The sequence below is a fragment of the Somniosus microcephalus genome, unplaced genomic scaffold, assembly GCF_052327205.1.
Source record: "Somniosus microcephalus isolate GS21.2 unplaced genomic scaffold, FLI_Smic_1.0 scaffold2, whole genome shotgun sequence".
In the NCBI taxonomy this organism is placed as follows: Eukaryota; Metazoa; Chordata; class Chondrichthyes; order Squaliformes; family Somniosidae; genus Somniosus; species Somniosus microcephalus.
This window is the reverse complement of record NW_028225189.1, coordinates 954,059-975,597: the sequence shown is the minus strand read 5'-3', so window position 1 is coordinate 975,597 and position 21,539 is coordinate 954,059. Positions and strand designations below refer to the sequence as shown.

The window sequence follows — 21,539 nt, the reverse complement described above, 5'->3', positions numbered from 1 at the left end:
GCAAACTGAAGAAGCTCCGCTCGGAGCCCGGATCCGCGGACTCTCAGGTTTGCATTCCCCTTTATTCTCTCCCCTCTGCTGATCTCAGTTGGATCTGAGGGAAAACTCACTTTCCCTCACTGATTGTGGCTCATAACCAACACCGACTTTACAAAGAAAGCCCCGCGCGGCAGCCTGGAGCTCAGGGGCCCAGCGCGCAGGAGGATGATTGACAGGGGAGCAGGGTGTGTGCTGAGCATGCGCGGTGCGGGCTGGGCGCCTGTGGAGCAGGAGAGGGCGGGGCCATGGGGCGCATGCGCGGTGTCAGCCACAACTCAGCGCAGTGGCCGGAGTGCTTTCTGGAGCGCGGGGGCTTGTGGGAATTGCAGCCACCATTACTATTGATTCTTTCAACCAAGTTGTGCAACAGCTGGGGCCTGAAAATCAGCTTCACTGCCCCTGGGCTGCGAAAGAGCAACATGAGACAACATTCTCCCTCTTACCGCTTTCTACACTCCTTTCGCAGGGTTTTTTTTTTAGAAGCGGAGCATTTACAGAGAGGAAGCTCAAACCAACATCACATCAAGATCTGACAGAGTCACTCGATTTATATCATTGGCCTTTGCACATGGAAGGAGAGAGCAGTGATCACAGCACGGACAAACTGCACATGTGCTCCATGTGTGGACTCACCTTCAGCCGACTGCCTGCCTTGGCGAGACACATGCACCGTCACACCGGGGAGAGACCGGGTAAAGGTGGGGATGGTGGGAATGGATTCAGTTCCCCGTCTGTGTTGAAATTTAATCCGCACAGTCACCCTGGGGACAGTCCGTTCACCTGCTCCGTGTGTGGGAAAGGATTCACTTGCACATCCCACCTGCTGAGACACCAGCTTGTCCACACTGGTGAGAAACCGTTTAAATGTTCCGACTGTGGGAAGAAGTTTAAAAGCTCCACGAATCTGATGACACACCAGCGGTCTCACACTGGAGAGAGACCGTTCACCTGCTCTGTGTGTGGGAAGGGTTTCACTCAGCCATCCCACTTGCAGATACACCAGCGAGTTCACACTGGGGAGAGGCCGTTCACCTGCTCTGTGTGTGGGAAGGATTTCACTGGGTCATCCAGCTTGCAGATACACCAGCGAATTCACACTGGGGAGAGGCCATTCACCTGCTCCGTGTGTGGGAAGCGATTCACACAGTTATCCAACCTGCAGGCACACCACCAAGTTCACACTGATGAGAGGCCATTTAAATGTTCCGACTGTGGGAAGAGCTTTAAAGGCTCCGAGGTTCTGATCAGACACCAGCGAGTTCACACTGGGGAGAGGCCATTTCCCTGCTCTGTGTGTGGGAAGCAATTCACCGATTCATCTACCTTGCTGATGCACCAGCTTGTTCACACTGATGAGAGACCCTTTAAATGTTCTGACTGTGGGAAGAGCTTTAAAAGATCCTGGGCTCTGACTACACACCAGCGAGTTCACACCGGGGAGAGGCCATTCACCTGCTCCGTGTGTGGAAAGGGATTCTTGCTGTCCTCCAGCCTGCTGAGACACCAGCTTGTTCACACCGATGAGAGACCGTTTACATGTTCTGACTGTGGGAAGAACTTTAAAAGCTCCAATGCCCTGCTGAGACACCAGCTTGTTCACACTGTTCTGTAGCACAGGGCCCTGTAGAGAACTGGGGTGACATGAACATGGAATGGATGAATGTTTTATAAATTCCTGTACTATTGTTTAATCTTTCAATCTGTTGTGCTGATGATTCCCTTGATTTGACTGTTCATGTTATTTTTTTCCCTTATCATAGGCAATTGCCTGTTAAAAGTCAACCATGTGCCCCCTTATTAAAGGGGCACAACCAATAAAACATGTAACATAACAAAAAAAAGTTTAAAGGAAACTTAAATTAAAATTAAAATTCTATTTTCGGGGGTGATGATGCACGTCAGTCCCTCCGGTACCCACCGGTCATGGAAGGCCTCAAGCATGCCGGTGGACTGTTCATGTTATCACATAGAATAGGTCGACAAGTGAAGGCACAACGTCTGGCTGTGAATCTAATAATAACCTCACGGACCGCATAGCTGTGATACCCAGACGGGCTTGTGATTATGGTCTGGTCACAGATGGACTAAATCCCCTTTACTCACCTCTGCAACAGGTTGTTACGGGGAGCCGTGGGTGCCCGTGTGTCATGCAACATAAAATTCACTCAGAGTCTGGAAAGTACCTTCAACACAATTTTATTACACGTTAACAGGGGAACACCTATCCATGGACAGATGTTCCCTGATTGTTACAATCCATTGCCTTTTATACAGTTTTTGCTCTAAGTTGTGGCTTACATCAGACAGTTGGCTTCGGATGCAAATTCTTGTGACCCGTGTGTACATTCTGACCGTTTACATTAGTCTTGTGACCCCATACGTTATCTTCACCTCATTCCTTAATTAGTAACTAACGGTTTGTGTACCTTACTCAATTTGTAACTGACAGTTTGACCATTTGACCACATTACACCATACTTCCCTCTGGGACATATACAAAACAACTCTTTATATGGTTGGATGTATACTCGGTTCCTTAATTCTCTTATTTTTAGCTAATGAGCCCCTTTCTCCCTTTTAACCCTTTCAACATGAAACGGTACCATCTCCTAAAACAAGAGTTACAGGAACTAGACAAGGAGATCGAAACCGAACTCCGTAAGATACCGTGATGTGAAACAGCCTGAAACTGGGGCTTAAATGTAGATATCCATCCTTGGATCCACATCATCTCTCATGTACTGGTAGCGCTACAATTAATATTAGCATTAGGTTGGCTTACAATGACTTGTGCTGCTTGCTCGAAGCGTAGAAACAAAACCAGGGCAAAGACGATAGTTAAGGAACAGAGTAAGCTGCTCAAACATGTGCAAGATGAAGGAATTACTGAGCTCTAAAACACACTAGGTGTCCCCAACCTAGCAGCTGGCCACTGCAAGCGGGGCGGGATGCCTAAGGCAGTAGTAGTAGTAATTGGTCATCTTGGGTAAGTTAGCCAAGGACCAAAAGGGGGGTCTGAAGTGGGGCATCGGCGCCCTTCAGGAATTAAGGGGTTAACAATGCAGCTTACACACTAGAAACAGTTGAGACAGTGACCGGCAGAGATCAGACATGTTGACCACAAAGTTTCGATGCTTTTGAACGTTAGATGAAATTAGCTCAGAAACACCAACCACAAACTATGGAAGTGAAACCACATGGGGCACAGCAAGACAGAAATGCAGACATGTGGTTTTACTAACGGTCACAAAATACAATAACAGGTGAGATCATAAAGATCATGTGACAATAACATATAGGCGAAAGATTGTGTGACGCGAGATAGGGAATTAGCCAAACAGCAACTGTGCACGTGGGCCTTAAGCCAATTAAAACAGTGTAATGGAATATGCACGAGGTTAACACGACATTTGAACGTATAAATATGTAACGCTTACTGTATAATTTTGGAGAAGTCCTTACTGGTGCGCCAGTTAGAGATTGTCTCCCTACTGGTGTATTAAAGACCATTTGAATAACGATCTGAAAACCTTGTGTCGAGTGTAGGTTTAAAATACTCCACAACAACCTGCTCCGTGTATGGGAAGGGAGTCACTCAGTCATCCCACCTGCTGACACACCAGCGAGTTCACACTGGGGAGAGGGTGTTCACCTGCTCTGTGTGTGGGAAGGGATTCACTCAGTCATCCCACCTACTGAGACACCAGCGAGTTCACACCAGGGAGAGACAGTTCACCTGCTCCGTGTGTGGGAAGGGATTCACTCAGTCATCCCACCTGCTGACACACCAGTGGGTCTGCACCGGAGAGACACCGTTCACCTGCTCCGTGTGTGGGAAGAGATTCATTGATCATCCCATCTGGTGACACACCAGCGAGTTCACACCGGGGAGAGACCATTCACCTGCTCCGTGTGTGGGAAGGGATTCATTGATTCATCCCACCTGGTGACACACCAGCGAGTTCACACCGGGGAGAGACCGTTCACCTGCTGTGTGTGTGGGAAGGGATTCACTCAGTCATCCCACCTGCGGACACACCAACAAGTTCACCCTGCTCTGTAGGGCAGGGCCCTGCCGGCAGCTGGGGCAATGTGAACATGGAAACTGTTTTATAAATTTTGTACTGCTGTTTAATCTTTCAGCCTCTGGAGCTGATGGTTCATGGGGAACACAAGCCTAGTCTGTGCAACCTGTCCTCATCATTTAACCCCTTTAGCCCTGGTATCATTCTGGTGAATCTGTGCCAATATATCCTTCCTGAGGTGCGGTGCCCAGAATGGAACAGTATTACAGACTGACTGCGGCCTGCTCGACTGTTCATTGTCAAAGCTTATCCAATCTGGTGACAGTTACGAAAGTGTGCGACGTAACAAAGGAAGAGATAAGGCGGATGTTGAACTATTGGAAAAACAAGTCTACATAATGTATTCTGCGCAGCAACAGACTCAGGAAGCTAAGGCTACAAAACATCCAGAATTACAGCGACTGTCAGGAGAACCACGAGTCACAATGAAGCAAGAAGGACAAGAACATCCTCAACTCTCCCAGAACACGGTCCTGATCACCCTCAGCTCCGAGTGGTGCTCCCCAGAATAAGGTTGTATGACTTTGTTATCTGGTAAAACTGTCAGGTCTGAATGTCAATAAAAATTATTCAAAACAATTCTAGAGTATTGCGTGATTCTTCCATGGCAGGTACAGCATAGGTTAGATACAGAGTAAAGCTCTCTCTGCACTGTCCCATCAAACACTCCCAGGGCAGGTACAGCATGGGTTAGATACAGAGTAAAGCTCCCTCTACACTGTCACATCAAACACCCCCAGCGCAGGTACAACACGGGTTAGATACAGAGTAAAGCTCCCTCTACACTGTCCCATCAAACACTCCCAGGGCAGGTACAGCACGGGTTAGATACAGAGAAAAGCTCCCTCTACACTGTCCCATCAAACACTCCCAGGGCAGGTACAGCACGGGTTAGATACAGAGTAAAGCTCCCTCTACACTGTCCCATCAAACACTCCCAGGGCAGGTACAGCACGGGTTAGATACAAAGTAAAGCTCCCTCTACACTGTTCCATCAAACACTCCCAGGGCAGGTACAGCACGGGTTAGATACAGAGTAAAGCTCCCTCTACACTGTCCCATCAAACACTCCCAGGGCAGGTACAGCACGGGTAGAAACAGAGCAAAGCTCCCTCTGCACTGTCCCATCAAACACTCCCAGAGCAGGTACAGCACGGGTTAGATACAGAGTGAAGCGCCCTCTACACTGTCCCATCAGACACTCCCAGGGCAGGTACAGCACGGGTTAGATACAGAGTAAAGCTCCCTCTACACTGTCCCATCAAACACTCCCAGGGCAGGTACAGCACGGGTTAGATACAGAGTAAAGCTCCCTCTACACTGTCCCATCAAACATTCCCAGGACAGGTACAGCACGGGTTAGATACAGAGTAAAGCGCCCTCTACACTGTCCCATCAGACACTCCCAGGGCAGGTACAGCACGGGTTAGATACAGAGTAAAGCGCTCTCTGCACTGTCCCATCAAACACTCCCAGGGCAGGTACAGCACGGGTTAGATACAGAGTAAACCTCCCTCTACACTGTCCCGTCAAACACTCCCAGGGCAGGTACAGCACAGGTTAGATACAGAGTAAAGCTCCCTCTACACTGTCCCATCAAACACTCCCAGGGCAGGTACAGCACGGGTGAGATACAGAGTAAAGCTCCCTCTACACTGTCCCATCAAACACTCCCAGGGCAGGTACAGAATGGGTTAGATACAGAGTAAAGCTCCCTCTACACTGTCCCATCAAACACTCCCAGGGCAGGTACAGCACGCGTTAGATACAGAGTAAAGCTCTCTCTGCACTGTCCCATCAAACACTCCCAGGGCAGGTACAGCACAGGTTAGATACAGAGTAAACCTCCCTCTACACTGTCCCATCAAACACTCCCAGGGCAGGTACAGCACAGGTTAGATACAGAGTAAACCTCCCTCTACACTGTCCCATCAAACACTCCCAGGGCAGGTACAGCACGGGTTAGATACAGAGTAAAGCTCCCTCTACACTGTCCCATCAAACACTCCCAGGGCAGGTACAGCACGGGTTAGATACAGAGTAAAGCTCCCTCTACACTGTCCCATCAAACACTCCCAGGGCAGGTACAGCACGGGTTAGTTACAGAGTAAAGCTCCCTCAACACTGTCCCATCAAACGCTCCCAGGGCTAGGACAGCAGGGGTTAGATACAGAGTAAAGCTCCCTCTACACTGTCCCATCAAACACTCCCAGCGCAGGTACAGCACGGGTTAGATACAGAGTAAAGCTCCCTCTACACTGTCCCATCAATCATTCCCAGGGCAGGTACAGCACGGGTTAGATACAGAGTAAAGCTCCCTCTACACTGTCCCATCAAACACTCCCAGGGCTGGTGCAGTACTGACGTTAGGATCTGAGTCGCTCGATTTATCGGGACCTGAATATCATCGGCCTTTGTACATGGAAGGAGAGAGCAGTGATCACAGCGCGGACAAACCACACATGTGTTCCGCGTGTGGACTCGGATTCAGCTGATCGCCTGACCTGGCGAGACACGTGCACCGTCACACCGGGGAGAAACCGGGTAAAGGTGGGGACAGCAGGAAGGGATTCAGTTCCCCGTCCGTCGGATGTTCATCGGTGCAGTCACACCGTGGACAGTCCGTTCACCTGCTCCGTGTGTGGGAAGGGATTTGTTTATTCATCCCACCTGCTGAGGCACCAGCAAGCTCACTCTGATGAGAGACCGTTTAAATGTTCTGACTGTGGGAAGAGCTTTGAAAGCACCGGGGAGATGAAGGGACACCAGCGAGTTCACACTGGAGAGAAACCCTTTAAATGTTCTGACTGTGGGAAGAGCTTTGAAAGCTCTAAGAGCCTGAAGAAACACCAGCGAGTTCACACTGTTCCTAGAATCTTACAGCACAGAAGGTTCTTGGGCCCATTGTGATGTGTCGGCTCTTTGAAAGAGCTGTTGAATTTAGTCCCACTCCCCTGCTTTATCCCCATAACCTCCAAACTCGTCCTCTTCAAGTACATGTCCAATTGCCTTTGAAAGTTCCTATGGTACCACATAGATGGCCGGTTATCAAAATTGAGGCTCATGGAATAGGAGGGTCAGCGGCAGCTTGGATAAGGAATTGGCTTAAGGACAGAAAACAGTGAGTTGTGGTAAATGGCTGTTTTTCAAACTGGAGGATTGTAGACAGTGGTGTTCCCCAAGGGTCAGTGCTGGGGCCACTGCTTTTTTTGATAAATATAAATGACCTGGATATTGGAATACAGAGTAGAATTTCTAAATTTGCCGATGACACCAAACTTGGGGGTGTGGCAAACAGTGAGGATGATACCAATCCACTGCAACAGGACATAGAAAGGCTAGCAGAATGGGCAGACAATTGGCAGATGGAATTTAATACAGAGAAGCGTGTGGGTGATGCATTTTGGCAGAAGGAACAGGGACAGGCAATATACACTTAATGGCACAGTTTTAAAGAGTGTGCCGGGACAGAGGGACCTGGGAGTTACTGTGCGTAGGTCCCTGAAGGTGGCAGGACATATTGAGAGTGGTTAGCAAAGCATTTGGGATCTTGGGCTTCATAAATAGAGGTATTGAGTACAAAAGTAGAGAAGTTATGCTGAACCTTTATAAAGCGCTGGTTAGGCCACAACTGGAGTATTGCATCCAGTTCTGGTCACCACACTTTAGGAAGGATGTGAAGGCCCTTGAGAGGGTGCAGAGGAGATTTACCAGAATGGTTCCGGGGATGGGGGATCTTAGCTACAAGGACAGGTTGGAGAAGCTGGATTTGTTTTTATTAGAGCAAAGGAGGTTGAGGGGTGATTTGATAGAGGTGTACAAGATTATGACGGGTTTGGATAGGCTAGACGGGGAAAGGCTGTTCCCACTAGTTGATGGTACAAGGACTAGGGGACACAGATTTAAGGTTTTGGGAAGAGATACAAGAGGGATATGAGGAAAAACTTTTTTACGCAGCGAGTGGTGAGGACCTGGAACTCGCTGCCGATGGAAGTGGTGGAATCAAATCAAATCAAATCAACTTTTATTGTCATTGTTAGTGCACAAGTGCAGTACAACGAAATGTAGGCTTGCGGCTCCCGAGAGTGTACAATTTGGATTAGGACACTTAAACATTTCAACATACATTTGTACATATATATTAGCATAAATATGACCATAATAAAGTGCATCGGCAGATGTGCAGGCTTTAGTGTTTATTTGTGGAGTTCAGTAGGATGACAGCCCTGGGAAAGAAGCTGTTCCTAAATCTGGTCGTACGGGTGCGAATGCATCTGTAGCATCTCCCAGATGGCAGGAGGGCAAACAGACTGTGGCTGGGGTGGGTAGGGTCTTTGATGATGGACCGTGCCCTCCGTAGGCAGCGTTTCTGATATATATATTCTATGGTCGGTTGCCAGGTGCCGGTAATGCGTTGGGCAGCGGAGACACTCAATATTTTCAAGGGGAGACTGGATAGGCACTTGAGGGGAATAAACTTGCAGGGCTATGGGGATAGAGCGGGGGAATGGGACTGACTGGATTGTATACAGAGAGCTGGCACAGACTCGATGGGCTGAATGGCCTCCTTTTTATGCCGCTATGACTCTATTACCTCTACCAACTAGAAGGACAAGGGCAGCAGGTGCATGGGAACACCACCACCTCCAAGTTCCCCTCCATGTGACACACCAGCCTGACTTGGAAGTATATCATCGATCCTTCATCGTCGCTGGGTCAAAATCCTGGAACTCGCCCCCGAACAGCACTGTGGGAGTACCTTCACCACACGGACTGCAGCGGTTCAAGAAGGTGGCTCACCACCGCTTTCTCCAGGGCAATTAGGGATGGGCAATAAATGCTGGCATTACCAGCAACACCCAGATCCCATGAACGAATAAAATAAAAACGACCTCCCTGATTTTGTCCGTATATTTTCCTTTCCTGCTCTTTCTCTTCCTGCCTTTCCTCTCCACATCTCTCTCTAATTGGCTGCTACATTACATTCCTACATGACCACACGTCAGAAGTCCTGCAATTGCTGCACAGCGCTTGGAGATGTCCTGAAATTGTGAAAGGTGCGATACATATCCAAGATCTTTCTTTCTTCGTACTTATCTTCTCTCCTGTCTCATTTTTGAAATGTCAATGTTTCTTATCATCACTCACTTTCTCCTCAAATTCTTTTCTTCTCATCTCCTTCGTTTGTCTCTTTCTTACTTTGATCTTTAGTTTTTCTTTCCTTGTCTCTCATTTACTTCTAATGTCCTGTTTCGCTTCCCTTATTACTCTCACTATTACCTCAATGCTAAACAATCGGGGGAAACTCTCCACTGGCTGGAGTCAGACCGAGCACAAAGAAAGATGGTTGTGGTGGTTGGAGGTCAATCATCACAGCCCCAGGATATTGCTGCAGGTGTTCCTCAGGGCAGTGTCCTCGGCCCAACCATCTTCAACTGCTTCATCAATGACCTTCCCTCCATCATAAGGTCAGAAGTGGGGATGTTCGCTGATGACTGCACAGTATTCAGTTCCATTTGCAACTCCTCAGATAATGAAGCAGTCCATTCCCACATGTAACAAGACCTGGACGACATTCAGGTTTGGGCTGATAAGTGGCAGGTAACATTCGCAGCACATAAGTGCCAGGCAATGACTATCTCCAACAAGCAAGCATCTAACCACTGCCCCTTGACATTCAACGGCATTACCATCGCTGAATCCCCCACCATCAACTTCCTGGGGTTCACCATTGACCAGAAACTTAACTGGACCAGCCACATAAATACTGTGGCAACAAGAGCAGGTCAGAGGCTGGGTATTCTGCGGCGAGTGTCTCACCTCCTGACTCCCCAAAGACTTTCCACCATCTACAAAGCACAAGTCAGGAGTGAGATGGAATACTCTTCACTGGTCTGGATGAGTGCAGCTCCAACAGCACTCAAGAAGCTCGACACCATCCAAGACAAAGCAGCCCGCTTGATTGGCACCCCATCCACCACCTTAAACATCTACTCCCTCCACCACCGGTGTACCGTGGCTGCAGTGTGTACCATCTACAAGATGCACTGCAGCAACTCGCCAAGGCTTCTTCGGCAGCACCTCCCAAAGCCTCGACCTCTTCTACCTAGGACAAGGACAGCAGGTGCATGGGAACACCTGATAGAATACATAGATCACTGAAGGCAGCAGGACAGGTAGATAAGGTGGTTAAAAAGGCATATAGGATACTTGCCTTCATTAGCTGAGGCATAGAATATAAGAGCAGGGAGTTTATGATGGAGCTGTACAAAATGCTAGTTAGGCCACAGCTGGAATACTGTGTGCAGTTCTGGTCGCCACACTATAGGAAGGATGTGATTGTATTGGAGAGGGTGCAGAGGAGATTCACCAGGATGTTACCTGGGCTGGAGTGCTTCAGTTATGAGGAGAGACTGGACAGACTGGGGTTGTTTTCCTTAGAAACATAGAAGATAGGAGCAGGAGTCGGCCATTCGGCCCTTCGAGCCTGCTCCACCATTCAATGAGATCATGGCTGATCATCCAAATTCAGTACCCTGTCCCTGCCTTCTCCCCATACCCCTTGATCCCTTTAGCCTCAAGAAATGTATCCAATTCTTTCTTGAATATATTTAATGAACTGGCCTTCACCGCCCTCTGTGGCAGAGAATTCCACAGGTTCACCACTCTCTGGGTGAAGAAATTCCTCCTCATTTCAGTCCTAAATGGCTTACCCCTTATCCTTAGACTATGACCCCTGGTTCTGGACTCCCCGGCCATCAGAAACATCCTTCCTGGATCCTAGAGCAGGGAAGGCTGAGGGGGGACCTGATTGAGGTGTACAAAATTATGAGGGGCGTAGATAGAAAGGAACTTTTCCCCTTAGTAGAGGGGCCAATAACCATGGGGCATAGTTTCAAGATAAGGGGCAGGAGGTTTAGAGGGGATTTGAGGAAAAACCTTTTCACCCAGAGGGTGGTTGGAATCTGGAACTCACTGCCTGAAAGGGTGGTAGAGGCAGGAACCCTCACAACATTCAAGAAGCATTTAGATGAGCACCTGAAATGCCATTGCTTACAAGGCTATGGACCAAGTGCTGGAAAATGGGATTAGAATAGACAGGACTTGATGGCCAGTGCGGACACGATGGGCCGAAGGGCCTCTTTCTGTATAACTCTATGACCACCAACTCCAAGTCAAACACCATTCTGACTTGGAAGTATATTGCCATTCCTTCATCGTCGCTGGGTCAAAGTCCTGGAACTCCCTCCCTAACAGCACTGTGGGAGAACCTTCACCACACGGACTGCAGCAGTTCAAGAAGGCGGCTCACCACCACCTTCTCAAGGGCAATTAGGGATGGGCAATAAATGCTGGCCTTGCCAGCGATGCCCACATCCCATGAACGCATTAAAAAAAACGTCATCCCATAACACGCGTACAAGGGCTCAGTAATGTTTAATTCATCAGAAAAAGACAAAGTACAACAACATACTGGTCAGATTAACAGAATTTCATCATATTTATGAGGCCACAAACTTAAAATAGTCACTAATAAATCCAGGAGGGAATTCAGGAGAAACTTTTTTTTACCCAGAGAATGGTGAGAATGGGGAACTCGTTACCACAAGGAGTGGTTGAGGTGAACAGCACAGATGGATTTATGGGGAAGCTACACAAGGGAGAAAGGAATGGGAGGAGATGTTGATCGGGTGTGGAGCACAAACACTGGCATGGAACAGTTGGGCCGAATGGCCTGTTTCTGTGCTGTACATTCTATGGAACACCATGAACAGTCAAATGTAAGAAGTCACACAACACCAGGTTATAGTCCAACAGCTTTATTTGAAATCACAAGCTTTCGGAGCGCTGCTCCTTCGTCAGGTGACGTGGAGAGATGCATAAAGACACAGCTTATATAGTCAGAGAATAATGTCAGATGTTTACAGGTAATCTTTCTAACTGCCATTTATCACACCTCGGCAGAGAGATAATCACAGCAATCAAAGGTGTGAATGGTGTCCAAACAGGTCAGTCAGGAAAACATTACATCAAAGAACAATGAGGTGGGGTCACAAGGGGTCAAATGTTGCAGATGCTGGGGTCTGTATGAAAAACAAAAAAAGACAAAAAACATTTTTTTTGCTGGAAATCACAGCAGGTCCGGCCGCATCTGTGTGGAGAGAACAAGCCAACGACGACTCGAGTCTGGATGACCCTACGTCAGGTGGGGTTACATGTAACGTGACATGAACCCAAGATCTCGGTTCAGGCCGTCCTCATGGGTGCAGAACTTGGCTATCAGTTTCTGCTCGACGATTTTGTGTTGTCGTGTGTCTCGAAGGCCGCCTTGGAGAATGCTTACCCGAAGATCGGAGACTGAATGTCCTTGACTGCTGAAGTGCTCCCTGATGCAGGGTCATCCAGACTCGAGTCGTCGTTGGCTTGTTCTCTCCACACAGATGTGGCTGGACCTGCTGCGATTTCCAGCAAAAAAAATGTTTTTTGTCTGTTTTTTTGTTTTTCATACAGACCCCAGCATCTGCAACATTTGACCCCTTGTGATCCCACCTCATTGTTCTTTGATGTAATGTTTTCCTGACTGACCTGTTTGGACACCATTCACACCTTTGATTGCTGTGATTATCTCTCTGCTGAGATGTGATAAATGGCAGTTAGAAAGATTACCTGTAAACATCTGACATTATTCTCTGACTATATAAGTTGTGTTTTTATGCATCTCTCCACTTCACCTGACGAAGGAGCAACGCTCCGAAAGCTTGTGATTTCAAATAAAGCTGTTGGACTATAACCTGGTGTTGTGTGACTTCTTACATTTGTCCACCCCAGTCCAACTCCAGCATCTCCACACCATGAACAGTCAATCGAAGGGAATCATCAGCACAGCAGTCTTAAAGATTAAACAGCAGTACAAGAATTTCAAAACATTCATCCATTCCATGTTCATGTCATTCCAACTGTCTGCAGGGCCCTGCACTATAGAACAGTGTGAGCTCGCTGGTGTCTCTTCAGCGCCCCGGAGCTTTTAAAGCTCTTACCACAGTCAGAGCATTTAAATGGTGTCTCATTAGTGTGAACCCGCTGATGTGCCAGCAGGTGGGATGACTGAGTGAATCCCTTCCCACACACGGAGCAGGTGAATGGCCTCACCCCGGTGTGAACTCGCTGGTGTCCGTTCAGATTCCCGGAGCTTTTAAAGCTCTTCCCACAGACAGAACATGTAAACGGTCTCTCATCAGTGTGAACTCGCTGGTGTTGCTTCAGATCCCTGAAGCTTTTAAAGCTCTTCTCACAGTCGGAACATTTAAATGGTCTCTCATCGGTGTGAACTCGCTGGTGGCCCTTCAGATCCCCAGAGGTTTTAAAGCTCTTCCCACAGTTGAAACATTTAAATGGTCTCTCATCAGTGTGATATCGCTGGTGTCTCAACAGGTGGGATGACTGAGTGAATCCCTTCCCACACACAGAGCAGGTGAACGGTCTCTCCCCAGTGTGAACTCGCTGGTGTGTCAGTAGGTGGGATGACTGAGTGAGTCCCTTCCCACAGACAGAGCAGGTGAACGGCCTCTCCCCGGTGTGATATCGCTGGTGTCTCACCAGGCTTGATGGCTGAGTGAATCCCTTCCCACACACACAGCAGGTGAACGGTCTCTTTCCTAATGTCTCCAGCTGGTGACCCTTCAGCTCCTGGGACCTTCTAATGCTTTTCCCACAGTCGGAATGTTTTACCGGCCTCTCCCCAGTGTGAACTCGCTGGTGTGCCAGCAGATTCAAGGACTGAGTGAATCTCTTCCCACACACTGAGCAGGTGAACAGAATCTCTCCTGCTCTCTCCAGCTGGTGTCTCTTCAGATCCTGGGACCTTTTAAATCTCTTCCCACAGTCAGAACATTTAATCTCATCACTGTGAACAAGCTGGTGTCTCAGGAGGGTGGCAGAATGAGAGAATCGCTTCAAAAACACGGAGCAGGTCAACGGTCTCTCATCGGTGTGGACAAGCTGGTGTCTCAGCAGCACGGAGGGTGCAATTAATCCCTTCCCACACACGGAGTGGGGTAACGGTCTCTCCCTAGTGTGAACTTGCTGGTGTATCATCGGAGCAGATGACTGAGTGAATCCCTTCCCACACACGGGGCCCGGGTTTCCCCCAGTGTATGGCCACTGGTGTCGCTTCAGGTATTTGTAGGTTTTGAAACTCTTTCAGAACATTTAAAAGTTCTCTCCCCAGTGTGAACTCACGGGTGTGCCAGCAGATTGGAGGAGCGACTGAATCAGGTCCTGAGGAATCGCGTAACTCTCCGATCTTGAGGTGATGTTTGGTTTGAGCTTCCTGTCTGTAAATGCTCCACTTCTAAAACCCTGTAAAAGGAGTGTAGAAAGGGTAAGGGGGGGAAGCAGGAATTTTTTTTGGCTTATTTTGCCTCAAAGAACAAACAGGGCAGAGCTGGTCCCACTGGTGTCCAGCCGTGCCCACAATAACCAGCGGGCCAGAAACAGCCCAATCCACCTCACCGACTTGGCCTTGAAGTCAAATCAAGATTCAAAGTCAAAAATGACATCCTTTGTGACTGTGACAAAGGTAAACTATCCCTCCTCAACCTTCCTGACTTGTCTGCAGTCTTTGACACGGTTGACCACTCCATCCTTCTCCAACGCCTCTCCACCGTTGTCCAGCTGGTTGGGACTGCACTCGCCTGGTTCCATTCTTATCTATCTAATCGTAGCCACAGAATCACCTGCAATGGCTTCTCTTCCCAATCCCGCATCGTTACCTCTGGTGTCCCCCAAGGATCTATCCTTGGGCCCCTCCTATTTCTCATCTAAATGCTGCCCCTTGGTGACATCTGAAAACACAGCGTCAGTTTCCACATGTACGCTGACGACACCCAGCTCTACCTCACCACCACTTCTCTCGACCCCTCCACGGTTCTGGGTGAGCAGAAATTTTCTCCAATTAAATATTGGGAAGACTAAAGCAATTGTTTTCAGTCCCTGGCCACAAACTCTGTTCCCTAGCCACTGACTCCATCCCTCTCCCTAACATCTCTCTGAGGCTGAACCACACTGTTCACAACCTTGGTGTCATATCTGACCCTGAAATGAGCTTCCGAACACATATCCGCAGCATAACAAAGACCGCCTATTTCCACCTCCGTAACATCGCCCGTCTCCGCCCCTGCCTCAGCTCATCCACTGCTGAAACCCTCACCCGGGCCTTTGTTACCTCTAGAATCGACTATTCCAACACACTCCTGGCTGGCCTCCCACATTCTACCCCATGTAAACTTGAGGTGATCCAAAGCTACCCGTGTCGTAACTCAACGCCAAGTCCCGTTCACCCATCACCCCTGTGCTCGCTGACCTACATTGGCTCCCAGTTAAGCAATGTTTCGATTTCAAAATTCTCATCCTTGTTTTCAAATCCCTCCATGGCCTCGCCCCTCCCTATCTTAGTTATTCCCTTCAGCCTCACAACCACCCTCCCCCGGTGATAGAATCACAGAAAAATAATGACACAGAAGGAGGCCATTCGGCCCATCTTGTCCGTGCCAGCCGATTAAGTGCTATCCACCCTAATCCCACTTTCCAGCACTTGGTCCGTAGCCTTGTAGGTTACGGCACTTCAAGTGCACATCCAAGTACTTTTTAAATGTGATGAGTGTTTCTGCCTCTACCACCCTGTCAGGCAGTGAGTTCCAGACCCCCACCACCCTCTGGGTGAAAACATTTCTCCTCAACTGCCCTCTAAAGCTTCGAGCAATTACTTTAAATCTACGCCCCCTGGTTGTGGACCCCTCTGCCAAGGGAAATAGGTCCTTCCTATCTCGGCCCCTCAGAATTTTATACACCTCAATCAGGTCTCCCCTCAGCCTCCCCGGTTCCAAAGAAAACAACCCCCCCGCCCCCTCACCGAGACATCTGCGCTCCTCCAATTCTGCCCTCTTGAGCATCCCTGATTATAATCGTTCAACAATCAGTGGCCGTGTCTTCTGTTGCCTCAGCCCTAAACTCTGGAATTCCCTCCCTGAACCTCTCCACCTCGCTATCCTCCTTTAAGACATCGAAACATAGAAGATAGGAGCAGGAGTAGGCCATTCGGCCCCTCGAGCCTGCTCCGCCATTCAATGAGATCACGGCTGATCATCCAAATTCAGTACCCTGTCCCTGCCTCCTCCCCATATCCCTAGATCCCTTTAGCCTTAAGAAATATATCTAACTCCTTCTTGAATATATTTAATGAATTGGCCTCCACTGCCTTCTGTGGTAGAGAATTCCACAGGTTCACCACTCTCTGGGTGAAGAAATTCCTCCTCATTTCTGTCCTAAATGGATTACCCCTTATCCTTAGACTGTGACCCCTGGTTCTGGACTCCCCCGCCATTGGGAACATCCTTCCTGCATCTAGTCTGTCTAGTCCTGTTAGAATTTTATAAGTTTCAATGAGATCCCCTCTCATTCTTCTGAATTCAGGAGAATACAGGCCTAGTTTACTCAATCTCTTCTCATACGACAGTCCCGCCATCCCAGGAATCAATTTTGTGAACCTTCATTGCACTCCCTCTATGGCAAGTATATCCTTCCTTAGGTAAGGAGACCAAAATTGTACACAGTACTCCAGGTGTGGTCTCATCAAGGCCCTATATAATTGGAGTAAGACTTCTTTACTCCTGTACTTATATATTTCTTAAGGCTAAAGGGATATGGGGAGGAGGCAGGGACCGGGTTCTGAATTTGGATGATCAGCCATGATCTCACTGATTGGCGGAACAGGCTCGAGGAGCTGAATGGCCTACTCCTGCTCCTATCTTCTATGTTTCTATGTATTCAATCTTTCCTTGTAGCTGAAATTCTCTAGTCCTGGCAACATCCTCGTAAATCTCCCGTCTGGAGCACAGTCACATCTTTCCTGCAATGGGGACGACCAGAACTGCACGCGGTGGCCTAACTGGTGTTTTTGTACAGTTCAAGCAGAACCTCCCTGCTCTTACATGATACAGAGAGAGGCACTGCCCCTTTAAATACCTGGGGGGCACCCATTCCCCTTTAAATGGCCAAGCAATTTTTTTTGTTGAAAAGGGGCCGCAGTCCCCTTTGACTCACGCCCCCCCCACCCTCTCACCCACCACAAATACTCACAAGAGAGAGAGAGAGAGGAGGAAGAATGCTGGTCTTTGTCCCTTTAAAAGTGGCTGCCCACCAAAATGTTCACAGCACCAGGGCTCTTTGTTCTGGATAAAAGTCAAAAAGAGAAAAGGTTCACTTATTTTTAAATGAGTGCAGTTGATGAATAGCCTTGCAATAAAGGTAATGCAAAGGAATAAACACTCACAAGCTGGGTTTTTTTCACCTCCTCCTCCCCTTCCCTTTAACAGCTCCTGCAGACAATGAAAGCAGGAAAGCGGCCTGCAGCCCACCGAGGTCCCGCCCCCTCCCTCCCGCGCCGCCATTAGTTGGACGACCGTCAGCCCGCCCGGTCCTCCCAGCGTTTTCCGCGCTCCTGATTGGCGGGCGCCTCGTGTCAATCACCCCCCTCCGATTACGCGCCGACGCCAGCACGCAACGCCCAGGGGTCGGTTGGATCGGCGCACGCCACCGCAAGGTAAAAAAAAGACACCCCACACAAATGAGAAAAGACAATAATAATAATCGCACTTTAGAGGGGAGGAGGTTGGGGGAATTAATGAGTGTTTTCAATTTGTTTCGCAAAAAAAAATATTTGAAAAGCTTCCCAACGGTGCGAAGCGGGCTGCGCATGCGCTCCAGTCAGCCTTTGAGTCCCCCACGTGGGCCCGGGGCCGGACACGCCCACTTGCCTTCCTCTGCACCAATCACAGCGCGGGCAGGCGCAACACGAGGCTGCCAGTGCGCCTGCGCGGGGCCTCCGGGGAGCAACCGGAAGGCTGGGCCCGGGGAAGAGGCGGAATCAGCGGCCGGGGTAAAGTCAAGTGTTGGGGAATCGATTTAAATCGAGGTGAGAGGGGAGCGGAGAGCGAGATTATAAAGTAAAATACGAGAAAAACCAAAGCTGAGAGTTGGGCGGGCGGTACCTCCGCGAACGCCGAACGGAGCGGATTGAGTCGCGCGGGGGGGGGCGGAGTGAGCCGGAGCAATGTGATTCTGACTGACGGGAGCGCGGACCAATAGGACGAGGGCTGAGCTGGGAGGACTGAACTGGGCGGCCTGGTCCTCCAACCAATGGCGGCGCGGCAAGGGGGCGGGGCCTCCTCTCCAGCTCAGGTGCGCTGGGGCCGATTGTGACGCGCTGTCCCCAGGTGAGAGCAGCTCAGTCAGCACAGAGCTGGGGCTGGAATCTGGGAGAGGGGCCGCAGGCAGCGGGCCTGGCAAAGGGGCACAAGCTTCACAATACAAGCTGCTTTCAAATGCACAATTGTTTGCTACAGGCAGCCTTGGTCACTCTGCAAAAAAAAAACTTTAACAATTCATCATAATGCCCCTGCTTTAGGAGAGGCGTAGAGTGCAAAAGCAAGGAAGTTATGATGAAACTGTGTAAAAGACTGGAGTCAGCTGTGGCTCAGTGGATAGCAGAGTCAGAAGGTTGTGGGTTCAAATCCCGCTCCAGGGACTTGAGCACATAAAGTGAGGCTGACACTCCAGTGCGGTGCTGAGGGAGCGCCGCACTGTCGGAGGGGCAGTACTGAGGGAGTGCAGCATTGTCGGAGGGGCAGTACTGAGGGAGCGCCGCACTGTCGGAGGGGCAGTACTGAGGGAGCGCCGCACTGTTGGAGGGGCAGTACTGAGGGAGTGCTGCACTGTTGGAGGGGCAGTACTGAGGGAGTGCCGCATTGTCGGAGGGGCAGTGCTGAGGGAGCGCCGCACTGTTGGAGGGGCAGTGCTGCGGGAGAGCCGCAATGTCGGAGGGGCAGTAATGAAGGAGCGCCGCAGTGTCGGAGGTGCCGTCCTACGGATGAGACGTTAAACCGAGGCCCCCGTCTGCCCCCTCAAGTGGATGTGAGGCTGCGAGGTGAGGCCCGATCAGAGCATCGGACCTGTGAGGGGGCAGTGACTGGCGGCAGAGCTTAAAAGCGGCGGCAGTTGCGAGGTGAGGCCCGATCAGAGCATCGGACCTGTGAGGGGGCAGTGACCGGCGGCAGAGCTTAAAAGCGGCGGCAGCGAACGAGGCCCGACCAGAGAGCTTGGACCTGGGGGAGAGCAGAGGCGCGACCGGCAGCAGTTAAAACCGGCGGCAGCGAATGAGGCCCGACCAGAGAGCTTGGACCTGGGGGAGAGCAGAGGCGCGACCGGCGGCAGTTAAAACCGGCGGCAGCGAACAAGGCCTGACCAATTCAACAGCAGAGGAGAGAGGTAAAAAGTAATCCAAGTGTGACGTCACCAGGAAGCAGGTAAGTGATTGGTTGGTGAGTATTTCTTTTATTACAAGCTTAAATTCTGCAGTTTATATTTTCTTGGGTCTCTGTGGTGTAGTGGGGACAGTTGGTAAATAAGCGCCCTAGAGTATATCTTTAACTGGTGGTATTGAATTAATTTAAATTAATTAAAGGGGTAGGCCATGCCAGGAGAGCCCAGCCCCGTGTTGTGCTCCTCTTGCTCTATGTGGGAATTCAGGGACGCTGCCAGTGTCCCTGATGACCACGTGTGCCAGAAATGCATCCAGCTGCAGCTACTAACGGGCCGTATTGAGGCGCTGGAGCTGCGGATGGATGGGTTGTGGAGCATTCACGATGCTGAGAGGGTCGTGGATTACACGTTTGATGAGTTGGTCACGCCGCAGGGTAGGGCTGCACAGGCAGGAGGGAAATGGGTGACCACCAGGCGGAGCAGTAGAAGCAGGCAGGTAGTGCAGGAGACCCCTGTGGCCATCCCCCTTTCAAACAGGTATACCAATTTGGATACTGTTGAGGGGGATGACTCACCAGAGGAAGGCAGCAGCAGCCAACTTCCTGGCACCGGGGGTGTTGCTGCTGCTCAGGAAGGGAGGAAAAAGAGTGGGAGAGCAATAGTGGTAGGGGATTTGTGGTAAACCACTTTTATCGTTCACTATCGTTACACTATAGTTATCACTTATATCGTTACTCTATGGTTATCACTGTTCACACTGTTGTATCACTATACGAGGTCGCCTCTTGTCACGCTGTTATACCTGGGCTGACCACTGCTGACTCCGCCCATGGCTCCACCTACCTGCCCAGGTATAAAGGTGGTCGACTGGCTGGCATTCCTCCTTGTTGGATCCGATCACCCCCGAGGGTGGGCTCTGTTATTTAGCCAATAAAAACCTATAGTTACTTTCTTAACTCGTCGCTTTTCATTGGATGAATTGATAGGTATATCAATTTTATTGGCTAAATAACAGAGCCCACCCTCGGGGGTCATCGACTACAGCCAAACCATAAACCGGTACACCCAGCTGGACGCATACCCACTTCCCCGCATATCTGATATGGTCAATCAGATTGCACAATACCGAGTATTCTCTACCATCGACCTTAAGTCGGCCTACCACCAACTCCCTATCCGCCCTGAGGACCGCCAGTATACCGCCTTCGAGGCGAATGGCCGCCTCTACCACTTCCTTGGGGTTCCCTTCGGCGTCACCAACGGGGTTTCGGTCTTCCAAAGGGAGATGGACCGGATGGTTGACCAGAACGGGCTGCAAGCCACGTTCCCCTATCTAGATAACGTCACCATCTGCGGCCGCGACCGGCAGGACCATGATGTTAATCTGGAAAGATTCCTCCGTACGGCCCAACGGCTGAACCTCACCTACAATAAGGAGAAATGTGTGTTTAACACCTCACGCCTTGCCATCCTCGGCTGCGTAGTAGAGAACGGAGTCATCGGCCCCGATCCCGAAAGAATGCGCCCCCTCATGGAGTTACCCCTCCCCCACTGTCCAAAGGCGCTGAAGAGAACCCTGGGGCTCTTTGCCTACTATGCCCAATGGGTGCCCAATTATGCGGACAAAGCCAGACCCCTCATGAAGTCCACATCCTTCCCCCTTACGGAGGAAGCGTGCGCAGCCTTCTCCCTCATTAAGGGAGACATTGCTAAGGCCACAATGCACGCGGTGGATGAGTCCATCCCTTTCCAAGTGGAGAGCGATGCATCCGACTTCACCCTAGCCGCTACCCTTAACCAGGAGGGGAGACCGGTGGCCTTCTTCTCAAGGACCCTACAGGGCCCTGAGATCCGACACTCGTCGGTCGAGAAGGAGGCCCAGGCGATCGTGGAGGCTGTACGACGCTGGAGGCATTACCTGGCAGGCAAACGATTTACCCTCCTCACCGACCAGCGTTCGGTCGCTTTTATGTTTAATAACAAGCTGAGGGGCAAAATCAAGAACGACAAGATTTTGAGGTGGAGAATCGAGCTCTCCACCTACGATTATGATATCTTGTACCGGCCAGGTAAGCTGAACGAACCCCCTGATGCTCT

The 21,539-nt window shown here is 50.0% G+C and overlaps 1 protein-coding gene and 1 pseudogene across 1 annotated transcript in view; one reads left to right on the top strand and one right to left on the bottom strand.

Moving 5' to 3' along the window:
• The first annotated feature begins 222 nt into the window (after positions 1-222).
• Positions 223-4,663, top strand: LOC147084071 (uncharacterized; annotated as a pseudogene).
• An 8,236-nt stretch (positions 4,664-12,899) lies between these two features.
• Positions 12,900-21,539, bottom strand: part of LOC147084070 (uncharacterized) — an 86,842-nt gene continuing 78,202 nt past the window's right edge. Inside the window, exon 2 of the mRNA XM_085979890.1 lies at positions 12,900-14,321. Within this exon, the coding sequence (XP_085836016.1) occupies positions 13,101-14,321 (1,221 nt within the window). The 3' untranslated portion in view covers positions 12,900-13,100. The remainder of the gene's footprint in view (positions 14,322-21,539) is intronic.